The sequence below is a fragment of the Vicugna pacos genome, chromosome 2 (genome assembly GCF_048564905.1).
Source record: "Vicugna pacos chromosome 2, VicPac4, whole genome shotgun sequence".
Classification (NCBI taxonomy): Eukaryota; Metazoa; Chordata; class Mammalia; order Artiodactyla; family Camelidae; genus Vicugna; species Vicugna pacos.
In genome coordinates, this window is record NC_132988.1 from 42,268,637 (window position 1) to 42,296,368 (window position 27,732).

Sequence of the window (27,732 nt, forward strand, 5' to 3'; positions counted from 1 at the left end):
TAGGGAAGGTCTACATACAACATACAACCTAGAAGTCATAAAAGATTGATGAATTCAACCAAATAAAACAAATTCTGCACAGGAAAAAGTTTCACACAAAGGCAAAGGTCAAAAGACAAAAAAAAAACCCTGGAATTCATATCACAAAGGCCTGAATTCTTTAATATATCCAAACAACTCCTAAATCAGTAAGAAAAACACCAGTAGTTATCAGTCTTGACAGATAGTGACAAAAAGCTCCAAAATCTCGATGGCTTAAGCCAGAAAAGTTTATTTCTCATACGCGCTCTGTGTCCATCAGTTGGGGCTCTTTCCCATGCTTTCCTCATCGTAGGACTTATGCTGATGAGCAGCTGTCTCCTGGCGTATTCTTGGTAATTGCGGCACAGGGAAAGAGACTCTGCAGGGTGCACTGGCAATTCAATATGGGCCTGAAAGAGATTCTCATCAATTCCTCTCACAAGCCATAGGCCAGCCCCACGGCCTGACCTAAGCCCAAAGGGACCAGGCTGTGCCATAATCTGTGTGCCTGGAAGGAGAGGAGAGCCGGCACTGGTGAGCAGCACTAAGTGGTCATTACCACTCCAGAGAGTCTACGGATTATTTGGTTTCTCAGTTGAAGGCCTTGTCAAAGAAAGACGATGGCATATTTCATTACATTCCACATGCTGGTTATTAAAGAAGTAAAAAATTCCTCTCTTTCCAAAGTTGGTAGTGACATCTTTCTGATCAACAGAGTGAATCTGGGGGTCTGTGAGGTAGATGAGCCCTTTTCCATTACCTGTTACCCAACCTGAAAAAGAAATACATACGTCTGAGAAGTAGATCCTCTATGAATGTCAACAAAGTGTTTCAGAAGAAAATACAATATATACATTTAAATAGACACTTGAAAAACTTCGTCATCCTGTGGTTTATGATTGATAAATTTCTGTTAAGGGATTTGGTGATGCATACTCCAACGACCGGTTTAAGAAGAAGAACTGAATATCGGGTAATTAAATTTGTCAAATACGACGTACCCAGACCACCAATTAGAGAGCAGTATTAGAGAGCAGTAACATTCACTTAGTGAAATTATTAAATCACAATATTGAATATTTCTTTCCTAATTCAGAAGTTTCTTTAATGCCTTACTCATTAATTCATATATTTCTCTGTTCATTTAACAAATATTTATTGGGCGTATATACTGTACAAAACACTGTTTTGGTCACTGGAGATACAGCAGTGAACAAGTTAGTAAAAAAAACTCTGTCCTCATTGATGTAACGTTCTCATGAAGAGGGACAGACAGACAACACAGGTAAGCAGAATATGTAATATGATGGAGAGTGATGGTAAATGCTATGGAAGGGAGATACAAAAGATCTTGGAGGATGGTCACAGAGTCATTACTAGAAACAATTACAATAAAACTCATTTATTATTTAAATAAAGTATAGAATAATGGCTAATAATTCTGACAAATAAAATAACAAACTGAAACAAGATTAAAATGTTAATGCAGATTTTAAAGGAAATCAGATTCCAACACACACAGCTTTCTGTTCCGTAATGATCCCAATTATGAAACCCAATCATCACACCCGTAATAAAGGGAAAGGGCTGGAGGAAAGAAAGTGTGGAAACATTCTGACACATTTAAACATGCAATCATAAGAAACCTGCATCACTCAAAACCACTTCAGTGAAATTTTAAAAAGCTGTTATGGATTTGCTCTAGAATGAAGTCCAGCAGAATATAAGCCAGATCTTCTCCTGATTGCTGGATACCTTAGCCACCTGTAGAAGTTGTAAAATTGGGGGGGGGTCACCTTTTGCTGTATACAGGAAAATCAATTAATTCAGTTCCAAGTAGTAGCCTACACACCGAACAATCTATTAAATAATGATCAGCACAGCTAGTTACAAAACCTCACATTTACATATAAATAATAGTAAAAAATAAAAAAATCCCAGTTTCACATACCTTGCAAGTCAACTACAACATCTTTATGATTAGAAAACTCATAAGAAAAATGGCCATAAGCCAAGCCATATTCTGTGGCTTTGAATTCTGTTTTCACCACTTTCGTGTTATTTGATAATTTTACAAACTCTCCCAGTATGTAAGGTTCCACACTGATACATCCTTTTATTGTTTTGCCCTCTAAAATCTGAAAAATAGAAACAGGAAGCAGTATAACATAACGCTGAAGGCCACAGGCTTTGAGGTCAGTAGATCTCGCTTTGAACGCAGGCTTTGCCATTTAGGAGCTTTGTTACACCTCCAGACTTTGGTTTCCTTATTTGTAAAGAGGGTGTAGTGATAGCTACCTTACAAGACTGTTAAAAAGATTAAACGAGACAATACATGTAAAGTCATTAACATGTATCTGGCATATAATAGAACTTACAATTTCTATTATTCTTTTATTAAAACGTGCACATAAAAATCAGGCCATGAAGTGACCTGCCCTAGGGGCTGGCTTATTAGGGCATGTAGCTGGATCACGGACTGAGACTCTGGGTTGACGTATCAGCTCAAGCATTTCTCTGCAATGTGATCTATTTTGTAGAGTTGTTTCAAATGTCAGAATTAATGCTTGTTTGTTTGTTAAATGCCCAGCATAGTGCTTCACATAAAGACAGTGCAAAACAGATGACAGCTACTATTAAATAAATAATAAAATATGGATCTAAAAATACCTCTGGCCAAAGTAGAAAAACAGAATAAGCTAAGAGCTAAGCTAAGCTAACATCTTAATCCAAAGAAGAGAAAAGTCAGTGGGGATGGTTGCCTTTGTATATTTAAATAGATAGATATATTAGTGAAGAGAGATTGATCTCAATGGTCCCAGAAGGCAGAGTTGTTAATTCATAGGTAGAAATTAGAAAAAGACAGATTTGGCTCAAATTTAAGAACTTCCTAACCACTAGAATTATTTGAAAGTAAGAAGAGAGGGGGGTGAGTATAGCTCAATGGTAGAGCACATGTTTAGCATGCATAAGGTCCCAGGTTCAATTGCCAGTACCTCCATTAAAAAAAAAAAGACAATAATCGTTTTTCCTCTCTGAAGGTGTTTAAGCTATGGCTTAGTTATCACTTGATTGCAAGGGGGATCAACAGGTATAAAATGGGATTTATGCATCATGTTGAGGGAATAACTTGTATTAGATATGAACTTTAGGATCTTTTCTCCCTCTTTGAAAGTACAAAGACAAAACAAGGGAAAAGGATATTAAAAATGCTAACCTGACCATATGGGACCAGATACCAGTGTGACTTGGAGATTCCAGTTGATGCATACAGGGTACAGCGCGGCGTATTTCTTACTTATCTTACAAGTAGGTGAAGCAGATGAAGTAGATGAAGGAGGCTGATAACTGAGTTTATTGAATTTTACCAGAATGGTGGTGGAGGTAGGTGAATGGTAGGTTGACAATAGAAATCTAACCTATTATATATTTATAGGCTTGTTGAACCAAACCCTTGATTTCTTCAATCTTACCAGTAATATTGTAGACGGTATGTAAAATATCTGTGTTGGAATCTTTTGTTCATAAAGTCTCTTGTTAAATTCTGTCACATAGTGCTGTGCAGTCATCTGCCTCTCTACATCAATGAAGTGGTGCCAGAGCCCTTTCGGCTCCTTATATTCTTTTCCAACATATCTACAAATGGGGAAAAAATCGCACAAAGAAATGCAGTGATCCTATTACAGAGTAAGAGAGGGGAGATCAAAACAGATGTGCAAAAATGCTTGAAAGATGTTATTCTTTCCCCGTTTTCGTCAATATTAATTATCTTATCTCATGACTCAAATAATTTTGTAAGAGCCATCTGAACGATGGAACACAATTCATACTAGCCGACTGATGGTGATGTTTGTGCAGCATCTTGACTTGGCCAGAGGGTGCCCAAATACTTGGTCAAACATTATTCTGGGTGTTTTTGTGAGGGTGATCTTGGATGAGCGTAACATCTAAATCAACAGACTGAGTAAAGCAGACTGCCTTCCCTAATGTGAGGGGGCCTCATCCAACCAGTTAAAGGACCAAATGGAACAAAAGGCTGACCTTCTCCAAAGTAAGAGAGAACTCCTCTGTCTTTGATCTGGGACACAGATCTTTTCCTGCTTTTGGACCTGAACTGAAGCATGACCTCTCCCTGGGTCTTGAACCTGCTCTTTGGGCTGGAACTCCATCATCAGCTCTCCTGAACCTCCAGCTTGCCAGCAGCAGCTGCTGCGACTTGTCAGCCTCCGTAATCATGCAAGTCAGTCCCTAATAATAAATCTCTGTCTACATGTATACATGTCCTATTGGTTCTGTTTTTCTGGAGAACGCTGACTAATACAATGACCCAGGATGATATGGTTATAAAGAGAAAGTGTCCACTTAATGCAGTTCACCAGACTTATTTGGTAAGTCAAGGGAGCGAGCACGCATACTGGAAAGTGAACGGACGCTGGAACTAGACCTTTCACTCTCTGAAGCGATGCCTTATTCAGGTCAATTCATCAACCTGAAACCTTCCTCTACCCTTTCCTTTTATGATGACTTCATCTCTACAAACACTTGTTTCCCCTCATCACCTATTATGTGCACAAAACTGTGCTAGTCCAGGGGTGTTTTATTTAAAGAAAGTGTGAGGAATGATTTGTACATTTCAACGGCTTATGCACAGCCGGGACAGAAGAGGTAAGACAGTAAATGACTAAGTGTTGAAAGGAGTGAACAGCAAGTGTTACACTTTACTGTAGTTAATATTTGCTATCAGCTGGTGTGAATTTGTAAGTAATTCACATATGTCCAGAGTGACTTTCAACAATCAAAGGGAATTTTCAGAGTCACAGACCTCAACCAGAGCCAACTCTCTCCAGAAATTTCTGAGCACAAAGTGATAATGGAAACCAAGTTGGCTGCAGTTTTGGCCATTCAGACTCCTAAGGATCAGAAAGGAAATCTGACCACGGAGGCTGCAGAGGAGGAGGCTGCATGGCATTGGAAGGCAGCCTGCCCAGGAGTGGCTGTCATGACAGGGGCATCTGCCAGGGCTTCAGGCATTTCTGGTAGGGGACACCTCTGGGCCTGCAGAGGCTCCGAACCAGCTCAGAACTGTGAGCAACCCCTGTGGCTCTGGAACTGGAGCATTTCCCGAACATTCTGCCAGAGGACCTCCAACCTGACGTACCGGATCATCAGTCTGGGAACAGAAGCCCATTTCTTCTGGCATCTTACACCATTTTTCTGGCATCATTTTTCTTTAGTAAAGATTTGTTAGCAGTAAACTCTCTTTTTTCTTTGATTGTTCTTAAGATTGTTTCTTTGTCCTTGGTGTGCTGAGGTTTGATGACTGTGTAAGCTGGCAGTGGATTTATGACTGCCTGCCTGCCTTCCTTTCTTCTAGTTTCTTCCCTCCTTCCCTTTCCATCCTACTTGGGATTCATTGCGATTCTTGTATTTGAACATTAATGTATTTTGGCAATTCTGGGAAATTATCAGAAATTATCTATTAAAACAGTCATTTTTTTTTCTATTTGCTCTGTTATCATTTCCTGATCAGACATATGATAGACCCTTTCACTCCATCTTCCAAGTCACTTCTCTCTTTTATCTCCCATCTCAGATCCTCCTATGATATATCCTGGTGTATCAGTTGCTTAGGATTGTTGTAACGAAGTGCCACAAACTGGGTGGCTTCACAATTCTAGAGTCTGTAAGTCCAAGATCAGGGAGTCAGCAGAGCCCTGCCCTCTCTGAAGGCACTCAGAAGGATCTTTTCCAGGCCTCTCTCCTGGCTTCGGGTAGTTCCTGCTTTGTGGCAGCATAACTACAATTTTCACATGCATTCTCCCTGTGTGTGTCTATCTCCAAATTTCCTCTTTTTATAAGGATGCCAGTCATAGTGGACTACCCTATCTTAGTATGATCTCATCTTAACTAGTTATAGCTGTAATAATTCTATTTCCAAATAAGATCACAGTCTGAGGTACTTGGGGTTATAACTTCAACATCTGAATTTGGTGGAGGTGGGGACACAATTTACCCATAAGAATTGGCTCCATCACTTTGCTGTGTGAATTGGGGCAAGTTCCTTAACATCTCTGTGTCTCAGTTCCCTCATCTGTAAAATGGGGGTAATAATAGTATCTACCTCATAGGGTTTTGTGAGGATTAATTAAATTAGTATATAAATGACTTAAAGCAGGGCTTCTTGGCATATAGTAAGAAATTTACATGTTTACCATTATTGTTATAGTCATCAACCACCTTTCCAAGAAATGTACTCCTACTATTTAAGAGTCACCTGATTTCTCTCTTTTTTTCTTGTCCTACTTATTTCTTAGATTATTTGGATTTAGGTAAACAACAGGATCTACTTTAAAAGTCTTGGCTTATAGGTGCTTGGCTTAAACTACACATATGGTATAAAATTAGGTCTTAAGCCCAGTGAGGACCACCTGTGATCACTAATTTTCAGGTGAGTTTTTGCTTAAAGTTGTCAACAAGAACTAAGGCCAAACAAAAATTTTCCAGGTTATTTGCCTCAGCTGGGTGACATATTTTAAGCTAATCTTTTTCTTGAGGATGGAGCCATTCCTGAGTCCCTGCTTTATATGGTGGTCACTATGCTCGTTCCCTTCCAGGTGTGACTTTGGTCACTAGCTGCTCCTGCACTCTGCCCCTGCCCAGAACGTCTACGCCGGGTGTCTTAAGGGTTCAGTGTTCATTTATATCCCTGGATGTGCTTCCTCCCTGGCCTCAGAGGATTTTTCTGCCTTTTTTGTAGCCTCACCCATTTACTTAGAAGTGTGGCCTTCATGGTTTAACTCGCCTTTTTTGCCACCATTTTTAGTGAGGAGTGTTTAAGACTCTCTGCCCTATCATATGGCCAGGAACTCTGTTTTTCTTATTTGTGCAATGAGGTTAATGTTCCCTAATGGGTTTGAAATCATGTATATAAAACATCCAGCCCAATGGCTGACATAATGTGGGTCCTCCATATGTGGTACCTGTTATTAATGAGGACGAGGAAAAAGGAGTCAAATTATGAAAACATACAGTTTTAGCCATTTTCCCCAGTCCTTTTGAAGTCTCATAAACAGTAACTTAACAGAAGGGGGAGATTAGTCCATTTTACATTAATGATAGAGATTTTTTTTTAAACAATACCTTCCCAGAGTTTCTTCTTGATGAAGATGATGAACCCAAAATGCATTTCTTTGTCTGCCTTTCTTCTTCACATTCAGATAGTCCCCCAAATAGACAACAGTTTCCTGGGCTGTCCACAGTTCAGATTTCTTGGAATATTTTAACAAAAGAGCATCTGGGAAAAAAACGATAAGATGAAGTATTGATCTTATTTTTCAAAAGGATGTTACAATTCATAGATAAATTGAAGGAACATAGATACCAATCCAGCTCATCTGAAATCTTCAACTTCTTTATATATTTTCTCAAATTTTATCCTTCTCTATGACTATTATTAAAAATTACTGAAGTACAATACAAAGGTAAAGCTTTAGAAATTACAATGAAGAATAGCCTTTGGTTCACAAAATCTCGTTCGTGATGGCAAGGTGTTAAGACCAGAACTTCTGTATGAAAGTGATGAAAAATAAAGGGCTTTTAAAACAGCAAAACCCCAGAGACCATCTTGGAACAACTGAAAAGTGCTTACATCTTCTAATCATCTGGGGACCTCAAATAATAGAGGCTGCCACTTATGCCAGGTCACACAGATAAAAATAAATGGAATAATTTTATCCCAGAGGCTCCTGGCAACTCCAGGGTTCCTAGATTACATATGCAAATGCACCTTAATTTTCTCTCACATATTTTGTTTAAATTGGGAAGGTCCAGGAATTACTGAGAAAATATAGCTACTGTACAAAGATGCACACTCAACTGAAAAAGGAAAGGATATAAGGAAAAATAAGGGCTGTTTCCACCTTAAAGAAAGGAAGACCAGTGCTAGCAAGAAAGCACCTGTTTGAGAGGGAAGACCAACATGAACTCTAAGGAAGAAATGCAACATTTTGGGATCCAAGTTAAAATGAAGTGAACGAGGATCTCCTGTGTCTAGGTTGTGACAAAGGATAAATGAACAGGAAACTCAGGACAGAAAATACTTAAAGTGAGATAAACCCATAGGTCTGGGATGGGGGAGGGAGATGACTGGGGTTGGGAGAGATGGTGACCAGAGTGGGCGACTTAATCAGCGAAGCTGGAGAAGGAGATGGAAGGTGAGCTGTTTGTACACACACGTAGAGAGGGCAGTGAACTGGGGGGAAGAAGCAAGGGAAGTACCCCTAGTTCTGTTTCTTCAGCTTTGGGTCTTGCTTTCTCCATCATGTTTTATTTACCCAGACACTGACACACAGACAAAACAATAAAGCAGATACCTAACTTTCAGAAATGTGATTCTCAAACTGCAGTCAGCAGAGAAACCCTCTTATTAGAAAATTTTGCTTCTTTTGGCAACAACCTAATCTGTATTTTAGCCTGACTTCGTGGCGGCAGGCAAAACACTGAAGTACTCTGAAACAGAAATTCTCCACATTGGCTTTACATGAAGTCACTGGGGAGCTCTTAAAAAATACGGATGCCTGTGTCCATTCCGCAGAGCCATTAGATTGAAATTCTGGGGTGAGGCAATGGAAGTTTTGAAAAGCTAAAAAGCCCCTGGGGGGCTTCTCATGCGGTGCCAGTGTTGAGAACTACTATTTTAGTACCCAGTGCTTAGCAATCCACACAGTTGTTCCCTCTGAAATGCATTCTGCAATGGTTTTTTCTCACTCAAATAATTCTTCAGTATCTTGGAGGGCATTACATTGTGATCTTCTGGGCTAAGAGAAGAACTTTGTTTTGTTTTCTTCCAAGCTTCTCCACCACTTCTAAGCTGTATTAGATGCACTGACTGCTGGGTGACCCCAGCCCAGGCTCCCTGCTTTGGGCAGAGACCTCAGGTGGGTCTCTAAGCAGGAAGCAGTTGCTAATTGCAACAGGACAGGGTACTGGATCAATCAATTGGCTGGTAAGGAACCACTTAGGTGGACAGGTGTGAAAATCTCTGCCCACTAGAAAGGATAATGTGCAACTAGGTCACATTCTGTCCGCCTAGGACTGGAATGTGAAAAAAAAAATCAGCTGATTGGTAGTGAGAATCAATGGAGAGGATAGATGCTGAGTGGATATGACACCCTGAGCTGTTTTTTTTTTTTGAAGTTTTGAATATTTTATTTTATTTTATTTTATTTTATTTTATTTTATTTTATTTTATTTTATTTTTAACACTTTTTATTCTCCCTGAGCTGTTTTAAACCTGACTGATGACTGTTCCCGAGTCCTGTAAGATTCTCGGCTTCCTTACTGCCTTGTGTGTCTTTACAACAATCCTCAATGTATGAGGTGGCTTGAGTGAGCCTCTGTTCTTTGCAACCTTTAGAGTCCAACACACAAACAATGAAGGAGGCCCCTGAAGTACACATTTCTCTGTATCTTCACAAAGCGTAACAGGGGTCTGTGTCTTTTATGAGCTTTAAGTGATCTATACAACAAGAGCTTCAGAGGGCCCCAAACGCACAGAGATGCTTCCTGAAATGTTGTACTTACTGTGTGCTCCATAGAGTTGACCGGACTTGAAAACTCCTGTATTCTCCAGTCTCTGGGACAGCCAGTCATGCCTCACCCCGGCCAAGAGTTTTTCAAAGTCATCAGGCTGCAGAGTACGAGCCTCAAGGATCTCTTGCCTTGTTGTTCCTGGCAATGAAACAAAAGAACTTCCACTGGAATTCAGAAGGGACCATGGGTTTTCTCCCTCAGAAGAACCACTGGAAAGTGCAGGTGATTTCAACCACCACGCCGAGGACGAGCTGGAGTTCTGGCTGCAGTGTAGCAGGTTTCCAGGTTCATCTGCTTCCTCTGTGGTAGCACAGTCCTCGCTGAGGACAGGGATGGAAATGTCACCTCTTACTGAGGAATTAGGGATCTCGGCCTGCAGACCGCACAGCGGTCTCAGAGCACAAGGTCGGTAAGAGCCACGTGTGCTTGTGGGGTGAACATCCGCGCCGTCCAGCAGTTGGCTCTCCTCATCCACTGTGCAGGCGTCGGGGTCAGTACTCTGCCCTTTGACTGAGCCACCGCTTTTCCCAGAGTCAGGATTTTGAACAGGCCAATGAGGAGTGAAAGAGCCACATGCTACTGTGGAGCTTCGGCCCAAAGAGTCGCCCACGACTGCATGTAAGTCTAAGGGCATGTCTTCTGCTCGTTCTGCTGTTTCTCCTTCTGGGTCAACCCAGCAGGGGCTAGCTTTAAATGCAGGGCCTATGTCTCCTTTGATTTCTTCTCCCTTCTCTTCTCCATGTCTGTCTTTGGTGTCACTGTTAATTTCTGGAAACTTATCAATTATTTCAAAGGTTTCTTCTTCTTGGATTGAAGGATCTGTGGCCTTTCTTTTGGGCCAAGCAGAACCAGAAGACCAAGAAGCAGAACCAGAGGAGGATCTGGGGCAAGCAGAAGTATTTCTGGACCCTGCATGCCTGAAGTCCTGTATACCTTCTGGAGCATCTTCTAACATACCTGCACCCGTGGCCAACAAAGTGCCTGTTGTGTTACGAGGAGGGAAGGTTGTCAAGGGCATGTGTTTGTGTAGCTGACTTTGAGAAGACTCTAAACTGTCATCCTTGGACACCTGGAGAGAGAGCTCATGAAGCTCTGAAGACAGTGGATGCACAGCTCTGCTCTCCCCAGTGATCTCCAGCTCTTCCGACAAGGCCGTGGAACACTGTGTGTCCACAAGATGTTCTTCCTTGCTAGGCTCTCTTCTAGTTGACCTATCATCAACATGATAATTCACTTCCTCCCAACTTGTAGAAGAACTAAACTCTGATAACTTGCTCCAAGAACTGGAGGTCTGGCTGTTACTCAGAGACTTGTTCAAGACAGCTCCCCCACCATTGCTGTGGTTTGGTGACTCAGCCTCAGTCTCCATCTCTTCATCCACGGAGACTTGAAATACATCAGAATGGGTCCAGTTTCTCCTTCCTACCCTTCTGAGTTTCTCCTGACCATTCTTAGCCATTTGGGAGGAAGACACTACCATGCCTTTTTCAAAACGCGGTTTGTCCTCAGTAGTACTCACAGTATCTATGTTTTTTGTTTCTGTTTTTAGATCAGTGATGCAGACTCCCACTTTTGTATCTTTCTGTTTATTTTTGTTGTTTCCACAAGTGCTTTTAAATATTTCACACACTGAAGTATGGTGCTGTGAATAGGTTTCAAGAATTTTTTGGAAATTCACTTGCCCATGCAAGACGAGTTTCTCCAACCCACAGCTGAAACCCTCTGGAACATAAGACTTGCTGTCTAAATTTGAGAAGCCTTGAACTTGTAAATGTTCCTTCACCCAAGTGATAACAGACATAATTTCCTGAGAGATAGCTTCTCTCTCTTGACTTCTGGAGGACATACTGAAAGTGTACAGCTTTCCCATGGCTTCACTACAGAGCTGACGTGCTGCATGGACTGTCTCTGTTTCCCCACGGAGTCTCTGGTGCACTGTGGTGAGGCCAAAACCAGCTTTGAGAAAACTATGGAGCTCCTGTTTCCCAGTAACTGTTTCATCACGCTTCTTGGTGAGGAGGCCAATCTCAAAGGCCTCTTTGGCTTCACACAGATATGAATTTTTCACTCCTACAGGACAGTCATTAGAACTACTATATGACAACAGGCACGTGCCACGAATATTCTGAGGAAAATACCAGATACAAAATCAGACATTGAATTAAAAACTGGAGATGAGTCAGGGAAAACGTCTCATTTCTGGAGGACAATCACTAGAAATATTAAGAAAAAAAAGTGTGCCATGTGTATTCTAAGAAAAATATACAAACATTGAATCAAGGACCTGAGGTCTTTTTGATGCATCAGGAGAAGGGACCAGGATGCATGTGACTGGCCCTGATGATAGATTCGTTGTTGCTGTGCTACTGTTAGTGTCAGCAAACACAGTCTATACATGGAACGTGGACATAGTAATTTTGCTATATACAAATACATCATTTATTTAATAATAGTCAAAATAATAGAATAGTGGCTTCCAAACCCTTTTGTGCATTTGAATCACCTGGGCAGTATTTCAGAATGAAAGATTTCTGAGTAGAAATCCCAGGGGCTTACACTGAGTGGATTGAGGGTAGAGCCTAGAAAGATGTATTTTGAAAGGGCTTTTAGGTGATTCTGGTGTGCCTGGGGACTGTTGTTCTGGAGCAGATAACATCATATCCTCCAGCAGTACTGACTTAGCTCCCACCAGAGTGTCACCACTCTGACTGATAAAACCTTGACATACGTGAAGTCTGACCACAGCGATCTAACGATGTGCACCAAGCCTATTTTAAGGTTAGACCTTCCCCTCCACTGGTTACGTCTGACACTGGGGAGAGGAGCGTGAAGGGCTGTAGTCTATTTACCATGGCCGTGAGCACGAAGAGGGGCGTGTAGGGACTGAAGGCAGCTGCCAGCTTGCAGGCCTCCGCGGCTGACAGCAGATGATGGTCAAACTCCTTCAGCAAGCCCTGTGAGAAAACAGGAGGCTGAGTGCATTGCTGACAGTTATTTATCCATTAGCAAAAGACAGGCCGTACAATTCCTTTGCTTTTCTTTCAGGATGCTGAGGGATGCCCTGCCCCTCATCCCAATCATTTCAGAGACAGTAAGTGGGTCAAAAGACTGTCCAGGTCTCCCCTACACCCATATACCATCCATCCCCAACCCGCACTGCAGAGAAGGCCTAATATGTATAAACATTCACAATGCCTGCCTGTGCAAAATAATTCAGGCAAGTTTCTTTGGAGGATCGTGCAGTTCTTTGTTTGCAGAACTCCGCATGTTTTATAGTCAGATTCACTGATGATTTCTGCATTGTTCTTGGTAAAGAGCCCTTTAATGTATTATTTCACAGCAATTAAGATTCATTCATTTATTCTGGAAATACGTATTGAGTACCTCCATGTGCTATGTACTGTTCTAGCCACAAAAGAGAGTGCAGACTGTGAGCCTGCAATGAACTTGTTTTCTTTTGAGGGGAGGGGATCAGTCAATACACCAAATATGTAAAAGGCATAGTATTCAAGATGGCGATAAGGGTTGCAGACAAATATAAAGTGGGAAGGGGCAGGGAGGACCAGGGTGGAAGGGCAGTTTGCAGTTTTAAATAGTCATCAGAGACAACTTCACTGAACGGGGGATATAACCCTTCTCTTGTGTTTCGGTCTGCCCGACAGCAAAAGCAACATTTTGCTAAGATTCAGACTGCTAGCAGCAAGCTGTATGTGTTCTTGTGCTACACTAACTAGTGTTGAGTATAGTTACTACTGTTGCTTTGGTAGCTTTAAAAAAGGCAATACGGATGATATGATTAAAAAACCTCAATTTCAGTGCAGGGCAGGCAGTCAATGTCTGTGCTAACGCTCCGGACTGTTTAGAGACTGGCTTTTGCTCCCAGTTCTCTTTCTCACTGATTGTGGAAACTGAAGAGGTCATTTAGTTTCTCTGAACCTTAGTTTATTTTTCTCTAAAATGGGAATAAAACATTTTGCTCTGCTTATCTTGTAGGTATATGTGGATCATACACACATATACATATGCTTTTTGTTACAGAGCAATAAATAAATGTTCATAATCTTTATTATTATGGATAAGAGCCTGGACAAGTGACTGACACTCTGATTTGAACAGATGGTAATTAAGGTTTTAAAATTATTACCCCCCTGCTTTATCAATGAGATAGCCCAAGTGTGGAAACTAAATGTTGTGATAATTTGAAAGGAAATCATGAGGTTCGAAGTATTTATCACTCTGATTTCATTCATTCAGTCACTCTTTCATCAGTCTTTTTTTTTTTTTTTTTCAGTATCCTCTGTAGGCCTGGTACTGTGCGAGATGCTGGGATATTAAAGCCAAACAGCACACCATTGGAACTGTCCCCAGGACTGCTCACATTACTCGAAGAGGGGAGACCCCGAGCTCCCTGACTCCTGGAGAGAGAACTAACCAAGCACCAAGAATAACAGTGACAGTTTTCTAGGTGATGCCACTCTGCACGATGGTTTTGACAAATGATAATTACCAAGTTAATTTCAGGATTGTTTTTAAACTTCTCAAAATCATTCTTGCTCATGGAAACAAAGATGTCTGCCAATATACCAAGTGATGTGGAAATACCCTGTAAGGAAAATACATACAAAACACAGATTAGGAATTCACAATTGTTGCTCTCATCTCAGGGCCTAGAGTCAAAGATTAGCTACCCCCACCCCATATGAACCACTGCTTATTATTATTGTTATTGTTATTATGACACTGCAGATACCTCTCAGCTGGATGCCACTGGGCTTGGAAGGTCATCACATCCTGAGGACAAGGGCATAATGTGAACTCAGCTATTTCTTAGGTGGGCTTTGCTGGGTTATCAACACTAACTTGTCCATACTGCTTTAGGCATAAAGAATCGGCCCAAGCAGAGTCCCCACACCCCATTCCATGTGTGTTGTTAAAAGGATCATAGGCAGCAGCGCTGTTGACACAGCTCAGGGAAATGTGTAACCCAATGCTTCAGGTAATGAGAATGTTCTCACAGAATTACAGAGAATTAACACATCAAGTAAGAAAGCAAATGTTGCTTCCCAGTTTCTTGAATAAGGGTTATGACATAAATAGTTAATAGAAATCTTTTCTCACTCAACTGAAGGAAAACGATTTTACATATTAGCAACTTGGCCATCTCAACTTTGCTACGGAACCAGGTAAAGGCTAAATATATAATAAAATAGATATCAGTAGAAATAAATAGATCAATAGAAATAAATATGTAGTTAGCGACAAATAAATATAGAAACAATAAATATATGCCAGGAGTCTAGCTGTGAGGGAGGACACAGCAAGACTCAGAGGAAGTTACCAAACGTGTCTGGTCCAATGCTTATGTAGAACCAATAAAAATAGGACCAATAAAATTGACAAATGTTAAACTGAATGGTGTCATAAGGAGATAATCTTCCAAAGACAAATATAGGAAATGAGAAAATGAGCACTAGACAAACCACCTTTTTATCTGGCTGAGGAAGAGTCAAATATCCTATGATCGAGGCCCATATTAGCTCTGCTGCTTCGTACCACATCCCTGCAAAAAAGAGGGAGACGGGACAGACTGCTGGTACCTGTGCCCTTGTGTTAGAAAATACCTTTAAAAACCAAGACAGAAAGAAGATTGTTGGATCTTAAGAAAATTTACAACTGAATTAGTTGAGAGTAATCAACAGATAGCAATCTGCTGGGAAAACAGCAATCTGTTTTTCTAACTGGTTTGATACAGATGATTTTTTCCCTTTCACAGGGAAACAGTAAGAATTATTATATATTACATGTGTACATATATGATATATTAATATACAAATAGTTATCTTCATTATTTACAAGAAAACTATTCTCTGTTAAAAAAATTCAAAGACATTAGTTTGCATTTTAAAGTATAGTTAGGGTTAGGGTCCTATAACCTTTGCTTGTAAAACTCAGGAATACCTTCCGAGCAATGAATGGGTACGTGTCAGGGTGGGTTTAGAATAAGGTGTCACTATCTCACACGGAGTCCTGCTGAACAGAGAGCCAGATGCCAGAAGTAATACCGAGAACCCGGTGGTTAACGGTCATGATACACAACTGTAAATCTCCTTAACAAAGCTCAACAGAAAAATATTTTGTTTTGTTAATGTTCATAATGCTCCTGGCATCTTAAATGTCATTCCCCTTTCAATGAGGAAACTATGGGAGGTGATGCTGAACAATTTCCACCGGATACACTGAGAAAAGTTCACAGTAAAACCTCATAGTTGGACTTGGTACACAAGCCTGGAGAGGAGCGGGTGCCTGAGGACCGTACCCAGCTTCTGTAGAATCTGCCCTCTGATCTGGATGCAGACCGACTGCACCAGGACCTTGTCGCTTTCATTTCTGTACAGCCAGGTACCTACAATAAAAGAGAGAAAAAAGAAAAGCATTTCTGGCTTTGAATTGTTAAAGAAACAGCCTGGTAATATAAAATGATTTTCATAGAAGCCTTCATGAACACACACAATAGAGCTTTGGGAGACCATCTCTTACCTGCATTTCAAGTAAGGTTCAAACTCCTTGCTGCAAACCACAAGGCTTCACAGAACTGACTCCTGCCTCGTCGCCACCTCTTCCCCTTACCAACTGGGCTCTGCCACGCAGCTTCATTTGTGTTCCTTATAAGAGCAGGCGTCCCTTGCTTCGTGGTATCTGCACTTGCCATTCCTTCTGTCTGGGATCCATCTACCTCTGGCTCCTATTTCAGGGCTCACCCTCAATTCTATGCCTCCAAGGCTTTCCTAGGTTAACTAACTACAGTGTTACCCCCACTGTCTTGTGGTTACCTCATGGAGGGCGGGATCCACCCCATCCACCCAAAATTGGTTTGGATGTTGAAACAGATGACTCTAATGTGCACTAAGAGGGTGCTCATATAACAAGACTTATATGAGGAGGGCAGGGAGGGCACACAAGCTGGTCCATTGGACTTGAGCAAAGGCAGTGGTTAGTAGCTTTAGTTTTTATTTTGATTTGGGTGTGGGGCTGGGGTAAAGGTTCCCACAAGCTGGGCAGGGGCTTAAAAAATACCCAGCCTGTTCAGATGTGGGACAAAGGAGGAAGCAGCTGGGGCCTGACAGCTGTCAGCGGCTAAACATCAAAGATAGAGTCAGACTCATTATTACACCCTCCCACGATTCTCTGTCATATCATCTTCCTTTTTCCTCCCTAACTTTTAATCTGTGTGTGTGTGTGTGTAGGGTGTAGAAGCTGGGAAGTGTGCATACTGTAGGTTAGTGATGGTGGCCACAGATGAGAGGTGTGTGGTCAATATCCATATTCCAAACTGCCTCCCCACTGGAAATGTCTACAAGTTTCCAGGAGCTTGGGACCTTATATCCATGCATACTGCACTTAAAGGTCTACTGGGAATTGTGTTCAACTTATTGGGAAACTTGCTGACTTAAGTGCCTAGAAATTCAGGCAAGATATCTGAAGGCTTAAACTATTTGTTACCCAACTCTTAGAACTTCCTTTCATGCATGATTCAGTATCGAAATAAATCTGTTTTAAAATAAGTTTTTATTAAAGTTCTTCTGTAGCAAAATAAACTGTATTCCCCAAACCATTTAAATTCAGAAAGCAGTAAGTGTGTTCTTCTGAACTTACAGGCTTAATTTCTATTCACAATTCTTTTAAAAGCTGAGGCTGAGTTCTTTCTGAGGCCCAGGGAGTTTCCTACTTTCACAGCTAACGCTGATTAGGTAACACACTCTCCAGGAACGCATGGAAACATTAGAAGACTTGGTTGGATTGTTTTGTTTTTGTTTTTAAATAGAGAAAATGCAAACATAGAGAAGTAAGCTGCTTGACCAAAGCCACTTCATTTATCAGTGGCAAAGCCAGGGCCAGGTGGTTCTGGGAATGCCCAGCGTACAGTAACTATCAGGTCATCAAGCCATTTTTAAATGAGAACTCTGGTGGGGGCCTGAGGGTGAAGGTCATTGTGAAAACATGGAAGCACCTTACCTGTCGCTCCATTGTTGCTTATCAGACTGCTCAGGATATACTCTGCTTTTAAAAGTTTCCCTGAAAAGAAGCAACCAAATGCCGCACAATTAGTTCCAAACATGTTCTTTAAATGCTCTAAGGTTAACACATTATAACAGGGGCCATAACCTCTCTTGGAAACCTTCTATTTTAAAATTTAAAATCAATGACCACATCATATACAAAGTGGAAAGACAGATGACATTTTCAGGAATTGGTAAGGTGGGAAGTTCTACAGTACCTGAAATTGCAATTATACACATGCATTCATATGAATGAACAATTCATTCATAGAGAGAGAGGCTTAAGAAGTTAAAATGAACCTCTGTCAAAGGCTGTGTCTGCCCTCTGTGAAAGCCACACCTGGAGAGGTGGAGTAGAGCTGCTGTGAAGACTATTTATGGAATTATCAGGAAAAGTTGTTTTTTTTGGGGGGGGGGTAGAGAGGTTTTCTTCCTAAACATTTCACTTATTTCACCACATGGAAGTAGCCTAATCTCTGGACAGCTATTTTCCCATAAGCAGAAAATTCAATCACTCATCCTTTCTTCTAATTCTTCTTCTGGGTGTCTCTAAGCCCTACATGACCTGGCCCCTGAGACTCCTTTGACCTCATCTCTAGCATTCTTTCCCTCACTTTCACTTCTTCTGCTCTGGTTTTACTGGCCTCCTGGCTATCCCTTGAACCTACTGGGCTCATCTCTGTACTTACAATTATTTTAGTGTGGGATACGTTTATCCCAGGTATCCACAAGGCTTGCTCCCTTCTCCTTCAGGTCTTTGCTCAAATGTCACTTCACTGTCCCATAAGGCCTTCCCTGACCACCCTATTTCAAAGTGCACACATGACATACACCTGACTGTGGTGATTGTGCTTCCAAAGGAGGTCACGACAGTGTCTTCCATTCCAAATGCTCTTTTGCAATGTAGCCATGCCACTCCTCCATCAAGAAATGGCATCTAAACTCCTAATGTATCCCTCCCTCTTCCTTCCCCGCTGGTATCATCAGTTACTTTTCTATGTCTATGAGTCTGTTTGTTTCATAAATAAGTTCATTTGTGTCTTTTTTTTGTAAGATGTCAAATATAAGTGATATCACATGAGAGTTGTCTTTCTCTGACTTCACTTAGTATGATAATCTCTAGCTCCATCCACGTTGCTGCAAATGGCACTATTTAACAACAAGGTCGCACTGTATAGCACAGGGAACTATATTCAATAGGTTGTAATAACCTATAATGAAAAAGAATATACACACACACACATACATACATATGTAACTGAATCACTATGCTGTACACCAGAAACGAACACAACATTGTAAATCAACTATACTTCAATAATAAAAAAAAAAAAAGTGGAATATAGAGTTTATTTTCCTTCTCCTTGAGTCTAAACTGGACTTGTGACCGTTGTGACCAATGGAATGTGGCAGATGTGACCCTGTGCACCTTTCTAGTCTGGGCATTAAGAGATCTGTAACTTCTGCTTTTCCCTCTTGGAACCTACCCCCAATGCTGTGAGGAAGCTGCAGCCACTGCATGGAGAGGCCCACACAGAGGAGAACGGGGCCCTTGCCTGACAGCCCCCGCTGAGCTCCTGGCTGGCAGCCAGTATTGAATGCTCGCTGTGTGAATGAGACCATTTTGGACCTTCTAGCTGTCACAGCTTCCCAGTCAGCACTACTTGCACCCAGTCAAACTAAAAAAATAGGGGAAACAATAAATTATTAGTGTTTTAAGCCAGTAAGTTGTGGGTTGGCTTTTGCAACATCAAAATACACGACAGAAACTGGGCACCTGACAGTGGGATGCGAATGTCACAAAAACTTAGAACATACGGCACTGGCTTAGGAACCCAGTGTCAGGAAGAGGCTTGAAAGATGTTGAGGAGACTGAAAACGCAGTGAAGAAAACTGTTTGCTGAAAAGTTCGAGAAAAAGGAACACACATTATATAGTGGTGGAAACTACCATCCACTACTGGTGGCAGCATAGTCTTCAGCAGCAAAATGGAAAATAAAAAGTATAACTAATGAGTTCGTGTATCTAGCAAGGGAGATATCCAGTAAGAAGGCCGAAAGTACCAAATGGACATCTCTTAGCTGCCTAGGATACAGTGTGGGAAGAAAGAAACAAACTAAAGAAGGAACTATTTTGTTTTCATGCAGGGTTTAGAAGAAATATAGAAGGCCCAGAATAGCCTTTCCAGCCAGCAAGACATTCTCAAAATAAATTAAAACCTGGGGGTAAAGATCAAATCCAGAGCACTGGCAGTAAAATGTGGCCGAGATCAAATCAAAGGTGTGTCTGTAAAACCCCTTGTTAAGACCTCAGACCCTCTTGACCATGCATGAGAGCTTCTAAGAATCTTAAGGGTACCACTCCATAACACCTTGATTAGCAGCCCCAAGCAGAGCTCACAGATAATTGCAGGCATGGCTTTTGTCTAATTTAATGTATTTAAAGGCTATAAAGTAAAGGGTTAGAGGGATACTGCCTGGGGAAGCTGCTTCTCTTTCTGATTTGGTGTGCTCCTCTTGCCAAGCTTCCGCAGGACACACAGCTTCTCCAATGCTGCCTGCTGTGCGCTCCTAGCTTCTCCTGTACCCGACAACTGAAACAGAGGTGGCTTGTCCACTGGGCTCCTCACTGGGCAGAAGTGAGCAGCACCCAGTGGTCAGCAGCTTCCTTTAGCATCCTCGATGATTCACAGTGCAGTGCTGCCAGTGAGGCATCTCCCCATGACTGTTCCCCCTGGAAGTCCATACAGGCAGCTTTGTGGTGAGTTCCAAGTCACCCTTCAGGGAATAGCTTCCCCCAACGCACAAGAGGGTGGTCTTCCCAGTGAGTTCTGGTGGCACGGAATCTCCTTGACTTCTCCGCCACCCAGTGAGCCCGGCTGCGCCTCCTGTGACAGGTCTGGATCTCAGTCTTGGTGAGCTGGGGTTTGGGGTTGGGGAGCTCTTTCTTAGGAGTCCTAGCTCAGTCTAAGGGATAGTGGCTGCTCCTCATAACTAACACCTGAATTCGTCAGAGTTTTTCTTTAGAAGTCTCTTTACTTTCTACTAGCCAATCCCTCATGACTCTAATCCCCTTATACAGTCAATAATTCTTTATGTTAAACTTTCCTTGTTCAAATTACCATGAAGTTTCTGCCTCCTGATTGGAACCTGACTGATAACATCTTTAACTCCAGTTTGCATTTTTAACCTAAATGGGTAAAAAATTTTCTAAAATAGTTCTTAGATCAATTTAGGTGAACACATAGTTTTTCTTATTTATTCTGTCCATGAGGTAAGTTGAATGAATTGATTTAAAAATATTTAACCATCCTCATCTATCTGGAATAAACCTTCCTTGATGTAATGTATTAGTATTAATTTGTTACAATGCTGGTCAGTTTAATAGTATTTTAAGATTTTTGCATCTTATAAATTATGTGTTATTTCCATATAATTTTCTTTTGATCTTATTTGGATTAACTGTGCATGTATTAAATTCTTTGCTCACCATTGCTTTTTGAATCCTCCCACTCAATCTTTACAGGTTCAACTTCCTCCTTAGCAAAATACATCCTTTAGTGTGTGTTTATGTGTGTGTCTGTGTGTGTGAGTATTCTGCATGTGTGAGCAAGAGAAAGAGGTGTCTTGAGAGTAAGAAACATTTTTAGTCTTTGCCTGAAATGGCTATTTTATCCTTAATTTTGATGATTTTTTGCTGGGTATGAAATTCTAGGTTGAAAGCTATTTTCTCTCAAGTTTTTGATAGATTCCATTGTTTTTTAAACTCTGTTGTTTCTGAGAAGATGCCTTTTGTCAGTCTTAATATAGTTCCCATGTACATAATCTGTCTTTTCTCTCTTTTTCTTTCAATATTTTCTCATTGCTTGATTTCTTGTAGTTTCACCATACTGTGTCTAGGTGACTAAAATTTTTTTTTTATTTCTGTCTACTTCTTCAAGGCAAAGACTTGTGTTTTTCTCCAATTCCAATCTGCCCTGCCCTGGAAGAACTGCTGGGTTTTGGGCTCTCTGAAGCCATCATGATTTGATTACATGCTTGTATCTTGTATCTGCAGACAGAGGAACTGGATGCCTTGCCTACTTTGTGGGCAATTCTCCATAACTTTATGACAACTACCTTGATTTTTTAAAACTAAGTAATTGTTTTAATTAAAAATAAAACTAAAAATTTTTTGTTTGGACCTCAGTTGCTTTTTTCCCCCTCCAGTTTTATAGAGACAGAATTGACACACAGTAGTGTGTACGTTTAAGGTGTACAGTGTAATGATTCGACTTACATACATCACAACATGATTACCACAATAAGTTTAGTGAACTTCCATCATCTCATATAGAACAACAATATTGATTTTTAATTTCAATTGCTGTATTTTTTAATTTCTTAAAGTTCTATTTAGTTCTTTTTCTGTTGTGTTCTACTCTTTAGACATAGTATTTTTAAAACCACGAGTTGTTCAGGTTGTTCGAGTTTATATATCCATTTCTGTTTTGGAGCCATTTTCCTTGTTTGTTGTAGATTCTGTTCTTCTCTCACAAGTTTCATTTCCTTTCATTGCTTGTACATTTTAATCTAAGGGCATCTTCAGTGAAGATCATTCTCCTGTGAGATTCCTGTGCTTCTGGAGTGTGGATGTTTCTCTAGCACATAATTTTGTACTTGATCTTCTGCTAGGCCCTGGAATTTCATTCCTGACCTAGCTTTTTCTTAATTATTTGGTGGGGGATTCTCTCTCTTGGGGGCAAATTCAGACTCCACATACACATCTGGCACAGACTTGGGTTTGTATTTCTTTGGGTTTTTTTTTTTTTTTTTGGCCTCTGCTCTAGAGCTTGGGCAGAGAGCAAGCCTCCTCACCTCCTCTCTGGGCGGGTTGGTTCAGTCCCATTTCATAGCTGTGCAAACCTTTAAGAACGCCAGCTTTATGCAGATATTACACTCCAAGTAGGCCCACGGACCTGCCTCTTGTTCTTGCCCAGGAATTAAGACAGCAGTCCCTTCCCCTAAGACTATATCCAAGTGTAAACCCTTCTGGCTCTAGTGTCCAGAGCAGTAGTCTCCTGTTTTGACTTTGAACATCTTCTGTGTTTCAGGCACTTAACATTTTTAAAAAAAAGTTATCATATGTATACAATGGGAGAAGACTGTGCATCTGCTCAGTCCTCCATGATGATGGAACTAGAAGTCTAAATCTTTGTATCTAACTGTCTTAAAAGGTTTTGTCTCCTCATTTCAAGAGTTACCCGGGCAGGCCCAGGGTGTCCTCTCTTGCTTCTGAAATCCCACAATGTTGAATGTTTGGACCTTTGGGATGGGTTTTGGTTGGATACCAGGAAGGCTGGGTCAAAGGGGAGAACAGAAAGACTGTGCCGTCCCCTCATATCATCTTTACTCTTTATCCTTACCCCCTTGTCGTATCATACACACCTCTCATTTCTCCAGCCCAGGATTCCCACACACTGGGGACTGAGACCCCTTTGCACTGTACCTTCTTCTCTTCCCAGGATACCACCCTTGTTCTAAGCTCCCCTTTCTCTCTGAGAAACCCAGTGTAGGTAGAGGCTCAAGCAATGTTTGAGGGCAGAAGTTAACAAGTAAGAACCTCACTCTGAGGCTGTGTTTGTTTCCTTGTGGCATTTCTGCCAGTGTTTTTGAGGAAAAGACAACCCCAACTGTTGAAGAATAAGACCAGGACTTTTATCTTAGACTTGTGCTGTGTGGGCAGAGGAGCGTACTGCTCATGATGGTACCAAGGCTTACTTGTCAGCAGAAGAAAATCTCTATATCACCTTGGTTAGAGGCATGAATAAGAGAGCCAACCAAGCAAATAAGTAAAAGATTACTTGGCTATATAAAGCAAAGCTATCAACATGTCTGCTTACTGCATGTCCTCAATTCCCATGTCACCAGAGCAAATCTGTATATCATAAAACATGCTTCATTAACTCTGTTCCAAGTTCTACCTGATGAGAACCAACATCAGAACTCTGCCTGCGCACGCCCAGCCTTCCTCACTGGGTTCCTCCCACAGAAGCTCTGCTCACGTATCACTGCCATCTGATTCCATCAGAAGGAATATCTGTGGCTAGCTTTCTCTCATATCCTAAACAGTACAAACTCTGAACATCATAAAGGGTCCCAAAGTATGGACATTTGAAGTAGGGATTTTTCCCTAAGTTCAAGTCTATTGATGCAGTTACTCTAGAAAAGTAAATAATAAGACACGGGCACAATTTATGCACAGCTGTGAGAACCTGAAAGTGAATGAACTTGGGCTTTTAGACAGTTAACCTACACAAGCCCATTTCTCTCATGTACTTCTATCTCTGTCTCTCTCTGTATTCAGTAACTGTCCCATTTAGTATAGTTAGTACAGTTCATTCTCAAAGGAAATGAAGCAGTTAAAAGATACTTTAACCTCTTTCAGACCAGAGTTACTAAAACAATAGCAATAGCTAAACCTAGTTTAAAAAATGAGCCAGTCCTGTTTCTGGGAGGGGCAACTTGCCTTCTGTTTACCTCCTTTATTCTTTCACCCTTGGAAGCGAGAACAGCAAACTACAGGTTTCGAAACCCAGCGGTTATCAGTAATTTAAATAATTCCAGAATTCTGTGGAAATGAACTCAGTAACACGTAGCAGGCCCCTCTACCCTCCAACCCCCCTGTACATTACAGTCTAAGTTAGTATGTTGGCCTCATTTTTCATTTCATTCAAAGTGACAGAAGGAAAAAAAAAAGATACTTTAAGGCCTAATCAGGTACTGCACCGGTGCTCCTAGGGATGGAAAAAACCCTCAAATTACTTCAGTGGGTTTGTCAGCTCTATTGTTGGCGTAGTCAAGTGGCCCTACAGAAAGGAGACAGGAGAGCTAAGAGAAAATAGTAGAATTCTAATCTGCTTTTTAAAGGCTCTTGGTCAGAAGTATAGCAATTCAGATATCCCTGTTTGAAAGCAGCAGGACAGATTTGTTAGACGACAAAAGCTCCAATTAGTATTTTCCACCCCCTTTCACAATTTTCTCTATTGCTTTTGGCTCTGAAACCCTTTATGCCAGGGCCTTTGTGCTGGCAGGAGGTGGGTGGAAGGGCACGGCGGCGGCTGCAAAAGATGGCCCACGGGCCCCTGCGCCCGTCGCCCGTCGCCCCTCACGGAAGTCAAGGAGCCCGGAGGGAAGGCGAGCCCAGACGGCTCGATCCCAGGCGAGCCTACCTGAGTGCATCGAGATTCGAGCTTGGCGAATAACCACCTGCGGGGCAATCGGCGTGGCTGGCTGCAGCCTGTGCAGCCCTTTGGCCACCTGCAGGAGGGGGCCCGATACGTCCAGCCCGTACAGGAACCGGTCACTCAGGAACACGATGGCAGCGGCGGTGGCACAGTCCCGGGCGAGGATGGAGGCTTTCAGGGACGCCTGAGGAAACATCCATGGGACACCATGAGCCACACAGAAAGAGCACTTGGCAGGAAAGAAGGCAGTCTTGGGACCAAGCTAGTCTTCTAGGTATTTTTTTTTATCAAAACAAGTACAACAACAAACCTAGAGCTAGAAGAAACATCAGGCTAAACCAAAACACAGTAATAATAATAATAATGATAATGGTAACAATAATAATAATGATAATGGTAACAATAATAATAATAAAAAGTCCAATTCATTTGTGGAATAAAATAATATTTCTTTCATTACATTTCCCTCATTACATTTCTAAAATAATACCAGTGATAAATGCGTATTTTCTGTTATTAAAAAATTCAAAAACCAAGCAAAAATTTAAAATGCCCCTTTGTTTCCCAACTACTTACTTTATTTATCCCCTCCTTCCACTAATTTCATTCTCATTCTTCCTGATAATGGTTTCCAGAGATCCTTCCAGAATTCTACCCTTTTATGTATACTTACACATTGATTCCTTGTCTTGCCTTCTCCTTTCTCCTTTTCTCCCTTTTTCTTTCCTTTCTTTTTCTTCTTTTCTTTCTCTTCCTTCCTTCCTTTTTCTTTTCTTTTTTCTTTCTTCCTTTCTTTCTTCCTTTCTTTCTTTTCTTTCCTTCTTTCTTTCTTTCTTTCTTTCTTTCTTTCTTTCTTTTTCTTTCTTTCTCTTTTCTTTTCTTTCTCTTTCTTTTCCTTCCTTCCTTCATTTTTCTTTTCTTTCTTTTCTTTCTTTTCTTTCTTTCTTTCTTTCTTTCTTTCTTTCTTTCTTTCTTTCTCTCTCTCTCTTTCTCTCTCTCTCTCATAATAATACTACGCTAGACATTGTTCTGCTACTTGGTTCTTTCAGTCATCATAACATCTAGAAGAGCTTTTCATACCAATTTGTAACACTCTACTTCATTTATTGCCTACATTTTAATTAAGAAGAAATACACAATTTTAGGTAATATTTTAGATTTGATTTATATGATCATATTTAATGAATAAAATAAGAAAAGAAAGAAACAGACAAGAAATGAAAGTATAATATAAAGAAAAGTAAGATAAATGAGGCAAACTTTGATGGGAAAAAACATCATCTTTTGGTCTCTTAAGGTGTGACACTAAAGACATTCAAAGTCATGCAGCTGATAGCATAAATGAGTTTATTAACTGGTAGTACTTTCTACATTTGTTAAACTAAATCAAGCAGAGTGTTTTCTGGGCATGTTAGCCCACATATGAAGCATCGCTCATTTTCCCACCACAACCTTACCGTACAAGCACTGCTTTCTTCATCACGTAAGTACGAATACTTACTGGGCAAAACTAGGTGCCAGGCACAGTGCTGAGCTTTATATGTATCATTCATTCAGTCCTCACAACAATGCCAAGAGGCAGATTCTATTTATTTTTAGGGTCAAAACCAGTATTTAAAAATTTTTTATTTACTTTTTTATTTTTTATACAATTTTTGAAAAGTTACTTTCCATTCACAGTTATTACAAAATATTGGCCATATTCTCCATGTTGTGTAATATGTCCTTGACAGATTTTGACTCTAAGAACATATTACTTCCAAAACCTCGAGAGTCAATGTCTCCTCTTTGTATATTAGGCATTTCCCTATCGGAAATTCTTGCAAACTATAATTTACATGTAATTAAGTATGTAAAGCCAATATTTTAATCATCAAATTGAATCACTCCTCCCATTCTGACTTCTAGAATCCTATTTCTTTTTATTTATAACCTTGCCTAGGATTGCAAACAACCTCTCAAATTTGCAATCTTCATAGAGATATAAATATCCCAGATCTTCAACATCTTGAGTCTGGATTATCAAGATAAAAAGGCAGATTCTATTATTATGTTCATTTTACAGATGGAAAACCCAAGACTCATACAGGTTAAGTAACATGCCCAGTAATTTCTGTGACTGAATGAGGAAGTCTACATAATGCTAGGGTTCATCTAGCAGACCCTCATGCTCCAATACCAAGCTATATTTTCTAATTTATCCTTTGTCAGAATTAAATATAATATTTAATCTTTTGTCTGCCTAACTCTTTTGTTTTATTTCCCAGTTTGCTCAGAATCCAGGAGGGGAGAAGAGGTGTTACTTATTGGACCCTCCCAAAGAACCCCATCATTTCACTGCCTGACACACGGGAAACTGCTCTGCTCACAGACCCTGCCTTTGAAGCAGCCATGTATTTTGCTACTTGACCATGATTCCTTCTCCCCATCTCACCACCAGCTCAAGGCCAAGCTAAGACTACCCACCTGATTGATACCTGGCCCATGACTCCTGTGGTCTGACTTGAAAAATGAACTTACTAATATGAACTAAGAAACACAGAAAGAATTTGCCAGTTGTTGCAGGATGAGAAGAAGCAGAGTAGAGTGTAGCTAAGCTACGTTAATGGGCAACACCAGCTTGAAGACCCAAGAACACGGCTGAATCCAATCCACCTTTCCCAAGTGCCGTTCTTAGAGTTACGGATCTCCTTTATTATCCCATGTGTATCTTTGTAGTAATGCACATCCCATTTTATGAGTTTGCTTGAGTGAACCTCTGTTTCATCCAACCAAAAAGCTGAACCAACTAAAACTGAAATGCTCAAAACTTCTACTGAGGTTTGTCAAATAAACCAT

At 40.8% G+C, this 27,732-nt stretch overlaps 1 protein-coding gene across 5 annotated transcripts in view; it reads right to left on the reverse strand.

Moving 5' to 3' along the window:
* Nucleotides 1-135: 135 nt before the first annotated feature.
* Nucleotides 136-27,732, reverse strand: part of ALPK1 (alpha kinase 1) — a 119,363-nt gene continuing 91,766 nt past the window's right edge. For all 5 annotated transcript variants that reach the window (XM_072938544.1, XM_072938539.1, XM_072938547.1 and 2 more), the window contains 11 exons: nt 24,880-25,078; nt 17,626-17,685; nt 15,929-16,015; nt 15,096-15,172; nt 14,120-14,215; nt 12,462-12,566; nt 9,604-11,737; nt 7,162-7,315; nt 3,495-3,657; nt 1,973-2,159; nt 136-793 (listed from right to left, as the gene is read on the reverse strand). In XM_072938544.1, coding sequence (XP_072794645.1) covers nt 594-793; nt 1,973-2,159; nt 3,495-3,657; nt 7,162-7,315; nt 9,604-11,737; nt 12,462-12,566; nt 14,120-14,215; nt 15,096-15,172; nt 15,929-16,015; nt 17,626-17,685; nt 24,880-25,078 — 3,462 coding nt within the window. In that variant the 3' untranslated portion in view covers nt 136-593. The remainder of the gene's footprint in view (nt 794-1,972; nt 2,160-3,494; nt 3,658-7,161; nt 7,316-9,603; nt 11,738-12,461; nt 12,567-14,119; nt 14,216-15,095; nt 15,173-15,928; nt 16,016-17,625; nt 17,686-24,879; nt 25,079-27,732) is intronic.